The 13816-nt window shown below is 43.4% G+C and overlaps 1 protein-coding gene across 1 annotated transcript; it reads right to left on the bottom strand.

The window, feature by feature from the left end:
• Positions 1-7107: 7107 nt before the first annotated feature.
• LOC133247339 (keratin, type II cytoskeletal 6A-like) lies at positions 7108-12411 on the bottom strand. The gene is made up of 9 exons (XM_061415994.1): positions 11798-12411; positions 10663-10877; positions 10260-10320; positions 10028-10123; positions 9736-9900; positions 9165-9290; positions 8151-8371; positions 7899-7933; positions 7108-7787 (listed from the first exon to the last, which is right to left on the bottom strand). The coding sequence occupies exons 1-9, from the start codon at positions 12335-12337 to the stop codon at positions 7531-7533; spliced, it is 1716 nt and encodes a 571-aa protein (XP_061271978.1). The 5' UTR covers positions 12338-12411; the 3' UTR covers positions 7108-7530.
• Between the last annotated feature and the right edge of the window lie 1405 nt (positions 12412-13816).

The raw sequence follows: 13816 nt of genomic DNA, 5'->3' as shown, positions 1-13816 counted from the left end.
TTAGTGTTCTTCTCAGTGAAACAACCTCCTTTACTACTTAATCAAAATTTGTATCATTGGAAGTCCAGTGGATACAATGAGAGAGAATAGTATGTAAACAGCCATGCACCAATCTCCCAGATTAAATACTGATTCATGTTTCTTGGTATTATCTCATCTAATTCCCCCACTTCTCCTATTGAAATTTTCTACTTTTTTGTTGATGTATCCTCAAGAAAATTAAGACATTAAGTCACTTCACTTAATATTTGCATACATGCCTAAGTAAGAATGACTTTTTAATCTAACTAAATAACAGTTTTATATCAATAGCAACAGTTGCTTCATAATGAAACTGAATGTCCATTTATGTCCACACTTCTCTGATTATTTCAAGATGTCTTTTTATGCTGGTTTACTAGAAGCAACATCCTAACTAGATTCTTGGGTCTCTTAAGATTCTTTCATACTGTAATAGATCCCTTTTTAACACCACTGATTTGTAGAAAAATTGTTTTTTTCTCTAGTATGTCTACACTTGATTTGGTTCATTGTTTCCTTTTGGTGCCAACATCCTAACTAGATTCTTGGGTCTCTTAAGATTCTTTTTCATGATGTACTCTGCATATAAGTTAAATAAACAGGGTGACAATATACAGCCTTGACGTACTCCTTTTCCTATTTGGAACCAGTCTTTTGTTCCACGTCCAGTTCTAACTGTTGCTTCCTGACCTGCATACAAATTTCTCAAGAGGCAGATCAGGTGGTCTGGTATTCCCATCTCTTTCAGAATTTTCCACAGTTTATTGTGATCCACACAGTCAAAGGCTTTGGCATAGTCAATAAAGCAGAAATAGATGTTTTTCTGGAACTCTCTTGCTTTTTCCATGATCCAGCGGATGTTCTCTGGTTCCTCTGCCCTTTCTAAAACCAGCTTGAACATCAGGAAGTTCATGGTTCACATACTGCTGAAGCCTGGCTTGGAGAATTTTGAGCATTACTTTACTAGCGTGTGAGATGAGTGCAACTGTGCGATAGTTTGAGCATTCTTTGGCATTGCCTTTCTTTGGGATTGGAATGAAAACTGACCTTTTCCAGTCCTGTGGCCACTGCTGAGTTTTCCAAATTTGCTGGCATATTGAGTGCAGCACTTTCACAGCATCATCTTTCAGGATTTGGAATAGCTCAACTGGAATTCCATCACCTCCACTAGCTTTGTTCATAGTGATGCTTCCTAAGGCCCACTTGACTTCACATTCCAGGATGTCTGGCTCTAGGTCAGTGATCACACCATCATGATTATCTGGGTCGTGAAGATCTTTTTTGTACAGTTCTTCTGTGTATTCTTGCCACCTCTTCTTAATATCTTCTGCTTCTTTTAGGTCCATACCATTTCTGTCCTTTATCGAGCCCATCTTTGCATGAAATGTTCCTTTGGTATCTCTGATTTTCTTGAAGAGATCTCTAGTCTTTCCCATTCTGTTGTTTTCCTCTATTTCTTTGCATTGATTGCTAAAGAAGGTTTTCTTATCTCTTCTTGCTATTCTTTGGAACTCTGCATTCAGATGCTTATATCTTTCCTTTTCTCCTTTGCTTTTCGCTTCTCTTCTTTTCACAGCTATTTCGTCAAGGCTGTATATTGTCACCCTGTTTATTTAACTTATATGCAGAGTACATCATGAGAAACACTGGACTGGAAGAAACACAAGCTGGAATCAAGATTGCAGGGAGAAATATCAATAACCTCAGATATACAGATGACACCACCCTTATGGCAGAAAGTGAAGAGGAACTAAAAAGCCTCTTGATGAAAGTAAAAGAGGAGAGTGAAAAAGTTGGCTTAAAGCTCAACATTCAGAAAACGAAGATCATGGCATCTGGTCCCATCACTTCATGGGAATTAGATGGGGAAACAGTGGAAACAGTGTCAGAATTTATTTTTCTGGGCTCCAAAATCACTGCAGATGGTGACTGCAGCCATGAAATTAAAAGACGCTTACTCCTTGGAAGGAAAGTTATGACCAACCTAGATAGCATATTCAAAAGCAGAGATATTACTTTGCCAACAAAGGTTCGTCTAGTCAAGGCTATGGTTTTGCCTATGGTCATGTATGGATGTGAGAATTGGACTGTGAAGAAGGCTGAGCGCCGAAGAATTGATGCTTTTGAACTGTGGTGTTGGAGAAGACTCTTGAGAGTCCCTTGGACTGCAAGGAGATCCAACCAGTCCATTCTGAAGGAGATCAGCCCTGGGATTTCTTTGGAAGGAATGATGCTAAAGCTGAAACTCCAGTACTTTGGCCACCTCATGTGAAGAGTTGACTCATTGGAAAAGACTCTGATGCTGGGAGGGATTGGGGGCAGGAGGAGAAGGGGACGCCAGAGGATGAGATGGCTGGATGGCATCACTGACTCGATGGATGTGAGTCTCAGTGAACTCCGGGAGTTGGTGATGGACAGGGAGGCCTGGTGTGCTGCGATTCATGGGGTCGCAAAGAGTCGGACATGACTGAGCGACTGATCTGATCTGAAGATTCTTTCATACTGTAATAGATCCTTTTCAAATGCCAAGGCAATGGCACCCCACTCCAGTACTCTTGCCTGGAAAATCCCATGGATGGAGAAGCCTGGAAGGCTGCAGTCCATGGGGTCGCTAAGAGTCGGACATGACTGAGTGACTTCACTTTCACTTTTGACTTTCACACATTGGAGAAGGAAATGGCAACCCACTCCAGTGTTCTTGCCTGGAGAATCCCAGGGATGGTGGAGCCTGATGGGCTGCCGTCTGTGGGGTCGCACAGGGTCGGACACGACTGAAGCCACTTAGCAGCAGCAGCAGCGTCTGTGGACAAATTGTTTTTTTTCTCTAGAATATCTACACTCTGGATTTGGTTCATTGTTGCCTGTTGGTGTCACATAACTTCTAACCCCAGTTTTTCCTGTGTACTAGTTCTATGGGCAAATTAGATTTATTCCATTGTTTCAGGAAAAATTATGTCCCAGCTGGTCCTGTGTGCTTTATATTGCATGAAATTGTGAGGCACATAATACTAGCTGTCCAGTTTAGTGATGTTGAGACTGATCTGTAGTTTAGCTGTAGTTCCAGCCTTATCCCTTCATTAAATAGTGCCGAGTAAATCTGTCATCTAATGTTTTAACATTCATTGGTCAATTCCCACATTGACTATTTCTTTAGACATTGCAAATTCGCAATTTTGAATTTAATATCCCTCTTCTGCATTTATCAACTGGGAGTCATCTATAAAGATGGAATCTTTAGTGTTCATTTTTTAGATAACCTAGTTTGTATATTATTCAGACAAGAAAGGCAGAATAAGTGCTTCTTGCTTGTACTTTTGAACTTTTTATACTACTGATTTGGGACCACAGTAATTTCCAAATGCAGTCAAGGAAGTTTTGCTTATTATTTTGGTTTTATATAATTATAAACTCACAGTTGAAAAAACATATTTTATATGTTTCAATCCACTGCAGGCATTAATCCTTTTGGTGCAGAAACCAAATTAGAAACCCATTTTAGGCCTCTTAAGTTCTTCAGATTGGCTCCTGCATCTTTTTGACAGGGCCCCATTAGACTCCGAAAGCTTCTTTGTTGACAGGAACAATTGTCTCAAGGTTATCTTATACTTATCTCGAAACAGATATGGAATTAGCCATTTCTGTGAGTAGTTCTGGTGTCTTTACTGGGAAGTGATATTTATAAGCTAGAATTTTCATGCTATGCGCGCTCTTCATTACTGGGTTCTTCTAGATTTGAAGTCTTTTTCAAAAGACAGAGGTTGAAATATGTAAAAACTTATTAGAAAATACTTAAATCAGAAGTTTGTAGCTATATTTCAAGTTTTAATAGAAGAAAACAGGATGATTTTATAACTGTATTTATTTTACTAACTTTGAAAAGCTTAGCTCTGAATGACATATTAACTTATTTGCTCTATCCTACAACAAACCTATGACAGTAGCAAAATCACAGTGCTAATATTAAGACAAAAGAAAGGTCTACTAAATGCAATTTCTAATTTCTTTGTGGTTACACTCTCCATGTGCTATGAAGAAAATCAGACTAGGCAAGAGGAATGGAGAGACAGAAAATGGGGATGAAGGGAAACTTTCATGAGAATCCAGATAAACTCTAGCTTTGCAGTTGCAAACAGAAGCAGGAAAGAAAGGTCTTCCATTATTCAATTTGATGGAGAAGAGTTTCTTAAGTGAGAGAGTACAGATACAGATGGGGCTCAAGAAGGGGCTCTATAGTTACATGTGGAGTCTGGGGACAGTAAGAGTGTTGGGAAATAGCACATCTGAGTGGACCAGCCTCCAAGACCCAGAGAGGATGGTTTTCCTGCCCTACTCACTTTCTAGTGCTAAAGGAATACTCTTGGAGCCCAGCACGTGACAGCCTTGAAGAGAAAGGATGGTCCAGAGAAAGTCATGGTCCAAGGGATCCAGCTGCTGTCAGGGATGGACTCTTTAACACCTTTTTCCTCTCATCCTGAGGTCTACTGTTAGGTTTTCTCAAGGCCAAGTATAATGAAGAGTTAGCTGTCATGGGAATCCATAGGGATGCCTCCTGGTGCATGCAGCAGGCAGGGCAATCGGGACCTGCAGAAATGTTCCCTCCTCTTGCTGTGCTGAACCCTCTGCCCCCACCATGAGCTGTGATGTCATTCATTAATCTGTCCTGGGGATTCTAGCCAACATAGCTAGAATCTACCTTGTATGGCTTGCAAGTGATCATCCTGGATCACAGAGGATTCAGATAAGATGAATTTTGGATATAGCTTCTAACTGGAAAAAATTCTTCTATTTAAGGTTGTTATTTAAAAGATGTACTTTCTGTATTTTTCAGGTGTACAGACCTGATATTGAAGGAGGCAATTGGCTAGCCTCCTTAGGAGTCAAATCCGGTATCTAACCACTTTTGGTACTACTGATTCCTTCCTTGCTTCAAAAACAAGTCTTTGCTCTTTCAAAAGAAATGTTTCTTCTTATTCAGTCCTCAATGGGCAAAAGAAATCAGTCTGAAAGTTTTAATCTCATGCACCTTAATCAAGAGATTGAATCTTTTCTTCCTTAATACCGGAAAGTGTAACCACATTTAATTTCAGATGTCGTAGAATGAGGACATCGTGGGGGATACACTTTCTTTTTTGAAATAACAAGTTTCAACATCAGAAAATTTAGAAAGTACACAACTTAAAAAAATACAGTAATGAAGTTAAATCAACACGAGATTATCAATATTATTTTTACATAAGTCATTCAATAATTTCTCTGCATCTCTGTCCCTCCAACTATCTTTCTGTTTCTTTGTGACTCTTTCTCTACCTTTCTTGCTTTATGATTTTGTGTGAAAATTAGTTTAGTAAAAAATACAGATAATACCTTGAGCCCCATAGCTTAAGTGTTTTTCATAATAGCTACTTTTCATTTAGTCACGTGTCTCCTTAGACCCTCTTTGGGTAACACACTTTGTTAGATTTTTCTTGTCTTCACAACCTAGAAAGCTTTGAGGAACTCTGCTCAGGTGTTTTGTAGATGTCCAAAATTGAGATTTTTCTGATGTTGTCTCATGAATATACCGGAGTTATGGTGTTTGGGAGGAAGACCACAGAGGTGTCCTGCACTTCTCATCACATCGTATCAGGATATATGCTATGAAAAAAACTTATTACTGTTGGTATTAGCCTTAATCACCTGGCTGAGGAAGTGTTTGATTAATTTCTCTGCAGTAAAGTCACTCTCTGCCCCCATTTTTAGACTGTACTCTTTGGAAGGAGTTCATTGTGCCCAGCCCACACAGCAGGGAGTACTTGTTCACTCCTTCTTTGAATGGGAACCACATACGTAATTAAAGGAAATTCTTTTGCCTGAGACTTGACAATCATCCCTTATTAATTAATTTAGTCAACCACATTCACATCAGTAGGTTCCACGAATAATTATTTCACAATTTGTGTTTTATTCCAATGCATTATGTTCTATCTATTTATTTATAGCTCAAGTTGTTCCACTTTGGCTACTAAGAGTTCTTACAGTGTCTTTTTTTTTTTTTTTTTACTATTTCTTCACTTTTTGGCACTAAAGGATGCTCCAAGATCATCTTTTAGTATATCTTTCACCCCATTCCTAGAATCTCCTTGATTTCTAGAATCTCCTGTATCTTCTTGATTCCTCAGAAGGGAACTTTAATTCCTAAAGGTATTAGGTGGAATTCTCCAGAGGTATAAACCTGGAATTAGGGACATGGACAAAACAGTGACTGGCTCTCAGGAAGAAGATGACTGATCTACCTTGCACTGTATCCTGACATTTCCTTTCCCATTCATAGCAGTCAAAGGAAGCCAAGACACAGCTGAGAGAGGTTTCAAGACCATGTCTTTGGAGCAGCAAAGACTCGACTTCTTTGAGTCTCTGTGAGAGGCTTTTGGGGTGAGGAAAAAGGCCTTCCCATTCCTATTTTGTCTCCACCCTTCAAAAAATTGGCACTTGCATTTTGTTTCTGAGTCTGTGGATCCTGAAATTAACCAGTGTTTCCAATATTTCCTGGTAGAAAGTTTATTGGGATTCATATCCCAGAAGTTCAAGTTCTTGTATTTGTACTGTTTCCTCAGGATACACTGCTAGAAGCATACTTTCAATTGAGGAATGTGGGCGTTTGAATTACTTCTGATACATGTTGTCAGGCACAGTTTCTTGGTCATGAGGCATTTTAGAATATATCAAACATCTTACCCTCTAGTCAGTGTTCTTCTGATCTAATTAAACTGTAATATGATTCTCTGAGGTTGATGAATGACAACAGGTGCAGAAGGAGGTAGAATCACGAAGACAAGTCAGAGAAACTAAACTGCTGAGACCTGATCCAAGCAGTAAAACCAGACTTTACTATGATGATGGAACCAGATCCTTTCCACTCCGCATGCCAAAGTGTTATGGGAGGACTGCTGAGCATCAGGATGCTAAACTGCTGTTTCTTGAATTTATCTAAACAAGGAGAGTGAAGCACATGGGGACTGGGCATATGCTTCATTCCCAAGAAGGCATTTATCAGATGAAAACCTCAAGAACCACTGGTGACAAAGAAAGGCTATACGAAACCACACATTATATTATAAATCTGCTTTATTTAGCAATACAAGTTGCTAAAAGAGAAAAGAGAAAAGAGCAGAGGAAGCACCACAGGGATACAAACCCTGTACATCAAAGAACCAGTCACTTGTACTTTAGTAATCACTGCAAGGGAGGAACATAACACCTCTGAGATGGGATCTCCTGGGCCAGTGGAAAGCAAGTGGGATTGCCCTGTTATGGAGTAGGACTCAAGAGGTGACCTTCCAATGCTGAACAAGAGAACCTCATGGGTAACAGGTTTTGGGAGAGAGAAGATAAGGGCACTAAGTAACTTCAGTTCTAACTCAAGGAGTAAGAGAAGAAGGGAGCAGAAGAGAGGAAATAATTGGAGGAGAGGGCGGTGAAGCTGGAGAGGGAGCCTGAGACGTTGTGGGAGCTTGAGCCCATGACAGGACTTCAGTGCTTGTAGCCCTTCCTGCTGGAGGAGGAGGTGGTGGTGGTGTATTTGATGGTGGAACTGCTGCCCCCAGAGGAGCCGAAGCCACACCCTATGGCTCTGCCACTGCCAGAACTGAAGCCACCTCCAAGGCTGTGACCGCTGCTGTAGGAGTAGCCACTTCCTCCACTCACGCCTAAGCCACTGCCGAGACCGCTGGCACCACCATAGCCACCAGCACCACCATAGCCACCAGAGACAGTGGACTGGACCACGGCTGTGGAGGCAAAGGGACAAGGTCAGGACAAGATGGTGAGCTCACTCTGCCACACAGCATCCAGTCAAAGGGACACAAGGGCATGGGATGGGGGCAGGTGAAGGTACTTACAGATGTTGACTTGTCCAACGCCTTCCCCACTCAGCCTAGGAGAGAGAAGACACAGCCACGATGAGACCCAGAGCCACAGCTGGCCCCGCATGGGAAACCTCCGTGTGAGGAGAGTCCCCTGGACCCTGCCTTCTCAGTGCTGTCCTGGGAGTAGCACTATGACCACCGCTAGAGCGCCTTCCACTTGGGCTCATTGGCAGGACTTCTTGGAGATGGAGCCAGATGATTGCGGAGGCTGTGTGAGTTACTCACCTGCACTCCTCGCCTTCCAGCAGCTTTCTGTAGGTGGCAATCTCCACGTCCAGGGCCAGCTTGACATTCATGAGCTCCTGGTACTCCTTCAGCAGCCGGGCCATGTCCTGCTTGGCCTTCTGCAGGGCGTCTTCCAGGTCAGCCAGCTTGCTCCTGGCATCCTTGAGGGCCAGCTCCCCACGCTGCTCGGCGTCGGCGATGGCAGATTGCAGGCTGGCACACTAGAGGAGAGGAGGGCAGAGGAACCTGAATCTGGACTCCAGGGGAGAGGAAACATAGTACTACTTTCCCAGTGAGGAAGAGCTCTAGAGCCCAGATCTCGTGGAAAAGGAGGTTTGATTCGTTGTCCAATCTTTCTTCAAACTACAAACCTTAACTAGTCTCAGTGTCCCTAATAAAAACCTATTTCCCTCTGTGTTAACCATATCAGTGAGGATGGGGTTGGGAGATGCCACAGCAGAATAAAGCCAGAGGACATGGAAAGAAATGGAACTACTGCTCTGTTTTGAATGTTGACAGTTTAGGTAAGTTTATTTGGATGTATAATAACTTGTACAAAACCACAAACATTCTCACTGAGAAGATGATTTCATCTCAAACTCTTGAGACCTTGCCTTCCTTCCACTTTACAGTCTTGGGTAACCCTCATTTGTCCTGTGCCTTTTCTCAGCTTCTTTTTCATGTTGAATCTGAGCATATTTGCAGCAGTCTTCTTCACACTTTCTGACCTGAAAATTTCCTTGCCTACATGTGTCTTGTATTCCCAAATCAATCATTCCCCTTTCAGGATCTCATTTTAATGCCTCTAGACTGTATCTTTGTCCCATTGACCAGTGGGAATTGGTCTGTCCTGAGTTTGTTTCCTGCTTGTAAGCTGGGCTCCGTATCTCTAACCTGAGGGAGCTCTTCTTGTTTTTCCCTCATGATGCCCAGAAATTTCCCACATGATGGTTGATGATACCTGATGGTCTAGGAAGGAAACTATGCTTTTCTGCTCTGTGGACCTCTCCATACCTGCTTCTTGACGTGGTCAATCTCAGATCTCAGCCTCTGGATCACGCGGTTGATCTCAGAGATCTCCTGCTTCGTGTTGCGCAGGTCATCCCCGTGTCTGCCCGCCGTCACCTGCAGCTCCTCGTACTGTAAACCAGAGGGAGACGAGGGGGCTGTCCATGGGCTTCCCAGGACACTAATCAAGGTTTTCTCAAATCAAAACTAATGGTTTCTCCACAAGACATTGTATGAAAATTGGTGTTACTAGGTCATTGACACTGTGTACCCATCACATACTATCCTTGGTAGTACCACTGACTGACTGGTTCTCTTCAGGACAAGCAATGTTCTGTACTCTTGCTGAGAACCAGCATCAGGGTAAATCTAAAGCAAAGATCACTCTGCCTTTATCTACAGTAGATTTTGTCCTACATTTGGGTCTTTGACCTACGAGACTCGGGCATAATTACCCAAAAGGTCTACCCTGAGAGGCCCCCACTTCTTAGTTGTAGTTTCCCCACTGAAGTCTACAGCCTCATTGATGTTCACAGAGGAGGCACAGGGATTCATCAGCTGCCACCTCACCACTCACCTTGGACTGGTACCAGGACTCAGCCTCAGCCCGGCTCCTCTGAGCGATCTCCTCATATTGGGCTTTGACTTCAGCAATGATGCTGTCCAGGTCCAGGTTGCGGTTGTTGTCCATGGAGAGGACCACAGAAGTGTCTGAGATGTGGGTTTGCATCTGAGCCAGTTCCTGCAGAACAAGAGATCATCCGATCATCTTTGGTCATGATGTTTAGAGAGGTATACCCAGCCAGAGATTTTCCACCCTTTGCAAATCTCAGTGTAATCAATAAAGCAGAATGTGAAAAGATGCTTACTGCGTCATAGAAGGTTCTTAGGAAGTTGATCTCATCTGTGAGAGCGTCTACCTTGGCCTGTAGTTCAACCTTGTTCATGTAAGCAGCATCTACATCCTAGGGAAGAAGCCAACAGGCTGAGATCAGATGAGCCCTCCTGCCCAGTCTGCTCCTCTTTTAGTCTCCCTGACACACTTTTCTCAGTCTTCCCCTTCAGCAAAGAAACCAGAACGCCTGATCTGACTCATCTCACCTTCTTCAGATTCACAAATTCATTCTCTGCTACTGTGCGCTTGTTGATTTCATCTTCATATCTGGAATTAGAAAGGATAAAATCTAATTGAGTCAGGGGTGAAGATGATACAGAAAAAGCAGCTTGGAATTTCAACTTCCCAGAATGGATATATGCAAATGGGACTTTCCTGCCAGTAAGCTTCAAAGGTGAATTTTGTGGTCACTATATTATTTACCCCATTACTCTTCCCATCTACCTGCATGGCCCTTATGTTTTCCAGAGTTTGTGTTTAGGTAAGAATTGTGGTTTCATTTTCATGGACATGTTTTACTAAGATCATGCCCTCATTTGAACCTGATCATATAATTAGCTTGAAATGTGGGCTTCAGGAAACTGAGCCTTTCTGTCTCCTGTCACTCACTTGTTCTTGAAGTCCTCCACCGTGTCCTGCATCCCCCTGAGCTCCGAGTCCAGGCGGCCTCTCTCCCCAAGGATACTATCCAGCTGTCTCCTGAGGTTGTTGATATACTGCTCGAACAAAGGTTCCAGGTTCTGCCTCACGGTCTTGGTGCCCTGCTCCTGCAGCAGGGTCCACTTGGTGTCCAGGACCTTGTTCTGCTGCTCCAGGAATCGGACCTGCAGGAAGACAAGACAGTTATCTGTGAGTTGACAAGTCCCCAGGCTGATCTGGTGGTCCCGGTGGTGCTGGGCTGCTCCAGAGCCTGTACAGAGGCTGACAGTTCTGCTCCCCTGACTTTTTAGCTTCACACCACACAGGTCTCATGGCTGAGTTTCCCTAGTGAGCTGTCAGATGTTCCCTCCCTCTCTATTCCAGAGACATCTGTCAGTGACTTTTCACCTTTCTGTTCTTCCTTTTGATAAGCACAATCACAAATGTAATTTAAAACTCGTATTTCTCTCATATATTGCACAGAGGTTTTTAAAGAGCATATTTCAGTTAAAGAGATGTTAAAATGTCTATAATCTAATGATTAAATTCCAATCCTATTAATAATTGGATTTAATCCTGTTTCCTATTTAGAGTATGAGTCCCTCTAAAATAAACTCTCTTAGTGCTTATGATCTGGTTCTACAAGTTGAGTATTTCTATGGATATTCACATATTTTTGAGTCTTTTTTCCCCTGGAATTTCTATTTTTTTTAAATTTTCTTTCCTTCTGCCCCTACACCCACCAGCTCAACTAAGGCTGAAGTACCTTTTCCCACTGTAATTCCCTTTTTTATTTCTTATACTGTTCAACAGATCAAGCTAACTCATTCCATTCTTTCATTTCATTTCTTTGCTTCAGGGTTATCAAGAATTGTGAATGCTTCCCTCACAATTATGGAAGACATTTAAGAGATCAGTAATTGTAAATGGTTACCATCACCTTCTGCCTGTGGTCCACATGATGTGGTCCTGCCCTGCATCCCAGTGGAGAACTAGCCTGAGTCCCCTCTCTCTTGAAAATCCCAAGGCTCCCTCTGGTAAGACATTGGTTGGGTCTCTCTTGGGCACTCTGCAATCCCCATTGGGGCAGATGCTCCCAGCTCACCTTGTCGATGAAGGAGGCAAACTTGTTGTTGAGGGTCTTGATCTGCTCCCGCTCCTCAGTCCTCACCCGCTGGATGGTGGGGTCGATTTGCAGGTTGAGGGGAGTCAGGAGACTCTGGTTGACGGTGACCTCTTGGATGCCTCCAGGGGGGCACACAGGGAAGCCAGGACCACCGAAGCCACCTCCGAAGCCAGCTCCACCACCGAGCCCAAAGCCACTACCAGCCCCAGCACCAAAACCAAATCCACTCCCGGCTCCACCTCCGAAGCCATAGCCAACTCCAATTCTGCCGCCATATCCACCACCGATGGCACAGCTGCCCCCTGCGATGGAGATCCTCTTGGAGCCCTCCAGGCCATAGAGGCTGCGGCTGCCAAAGCCAGCTCCTCCACACACTCCAGCGAGGCCGCCACTGCCCCTGGAGCGGGACAGGGACACGCTGCTGAAGCCAGAGCGGCACACCCCAGGGACTCTGGCTGAGCCGGCACTGAAGCCTTTACGGCTGATGCTTTGGGTCTTCACAGTGGATTTGTAAGACATGGTTCCTGAAGAAGAATAGGTTGAGAAGGGTGTGAGAGGTGGAAAGCAGAGCTGAAAGGAGCAGATCTATGAGAGGAGCTTCCCGGCAGCAGCTTATATATGGAAAAAATGGGCCGGGCTCAGTCCTGGAAGGTGAGCCTGCAGATTAGGAAGGGCTGGGCTTTACAAATAGTGAGATCACCCCCTGCCTCTAGAAAGGTATGAAGTATGAATATTGCTTCTTTGGTTTCCTTTAGTCATGGAGAAATTCTTCTGGCTTCTAGCCTTGACTTGATCCCAACACAATACCACTGGATGTAAATTCACTGAAGTCATGGGTTAGTCATGTTCTCAAACAAAGGAGACAAGGAGCTGATCTGTGATAATTGTCCCCTCCTTCTGCTTACTCAGACACTCTTCTCTTACCCCCTTCCCACACAAGTTTTCTTCTCCACTCACACCACCCTTCCCATAAGGTTGAACTGTCTCTGAGGGTTAATAGGCATTTGCCCTGTGGTCTGAGCAAGAAGTGGCTTGCGGTGGTTTTGGGCCATGTTTGAACATGTCCTTCTGGATCTCCTGACTGCCTTCCTGGTGGCCTGGCCTGGGAATTGGGGGCTACTCTGGGGACATGACACTCCTTTGAAAGGCAAGAGGGACAAAGGAGATGAGTTTTTACAGCATAAGAACAAGCTTGTCTTGTGTGGAATTGGCAGTTTCATGATATAGGATAAGAGATCACCCAAGTCCACTCTGCCCAAAAAGCTGACTTCTCATGGTTTCTAGCCATGCCTGCACCTTCCTCCCCAGTGTTTGCTTTCCCATTGAGCTGGTGACTGTGGACATTTTTTTTTTCCTACCAAATGGAATTCATAGCCACCCTTTTCTCCAGTTTTTTGGAATGTTCACTTAGAACTTAATTTTGAGAATCTAAAATGAGTAGGACAAAAATCATTAAGGGAATTCACTGAATTTATATTCTCATAGATTCTGACATTTCTTAGGAGTCAAGATCAGACACCTTAATGGGGTGTGTACAGAAAGTTGAGGGGCATATAGAAACAGTGAATCATAAAAATGTGTCTTTACAGGTGTGATGATGTCACAAGTAACTTTCAAATTTATATTCCTAATCTCAGTGCTTGAAATCTTAAATCTCCAGACACATTCTTAGAGGGAGGGAAGGCTGCCAAGTGATCATGGTGCTTGGTTTAAGGGGGAAGGAGACTGATTGTTTTAGTCCATAAATTAAGCACTATGGAGGAGTATTGAGAGCAATTGTAGACAGGGTGCTTTATAAGACTATTTGATTAAATGGACAGCCAGAGGAGGAAAGACAAACTCCCACACTGAGATGAGCCTGAGAAAAGCTCTTGTGACTATTTTATAAGCAATTCAATCTCTCCAGTGTTATGGAGGCAGTTTCCAGGGGAGCAGGGCATTCCCTACGTAAAGAAGTGCTTATTCGGCATCTGGCAGGAAAGAGATACCTTCTCAAGG

This window comes from Bos javanicus, chromosome 5, assembly GCF_032452875.1.
Source record: "Bos javanicus breed banteng chromosome 5, ARS-OSU_banteng_1.0, whole genome shotgun sequence".
NCBI lineage: Eukaryota > Metazoa > Chordata > Mammalia > Artiodactyla > Bovidae > Bos > Bos javanicus.
This window is presented reverse-complemented; position numbering and strand designations above follow the sequence as displayed.

Excerpts from the sequence above, each read along its gene's own strand:
- LOC133247339 (XM_061415994.1), bottom strand. The coding sequence starts at position 12,337 with ATGTCTTACAAATCCACTGTGAAGACCCAAAGCATCAGCCGTAAAGGC. Across the intron at positions 10,878-11,797 it reads TTGCCTCCTTCATCGACAAG|GTCCGATTCCTGGAGCAGCA; the intron begins GTGAGCTGGGAG and ends GTCTTCCTGCAG. Across the intron at positions 9,901-10,027 it reads TAAGAACCTTCTATGACGCA|GAACTGGCTCAGATGCAAAC; the intron begins GTAAGCATCTTT and ends CTTGTTCTGCAG.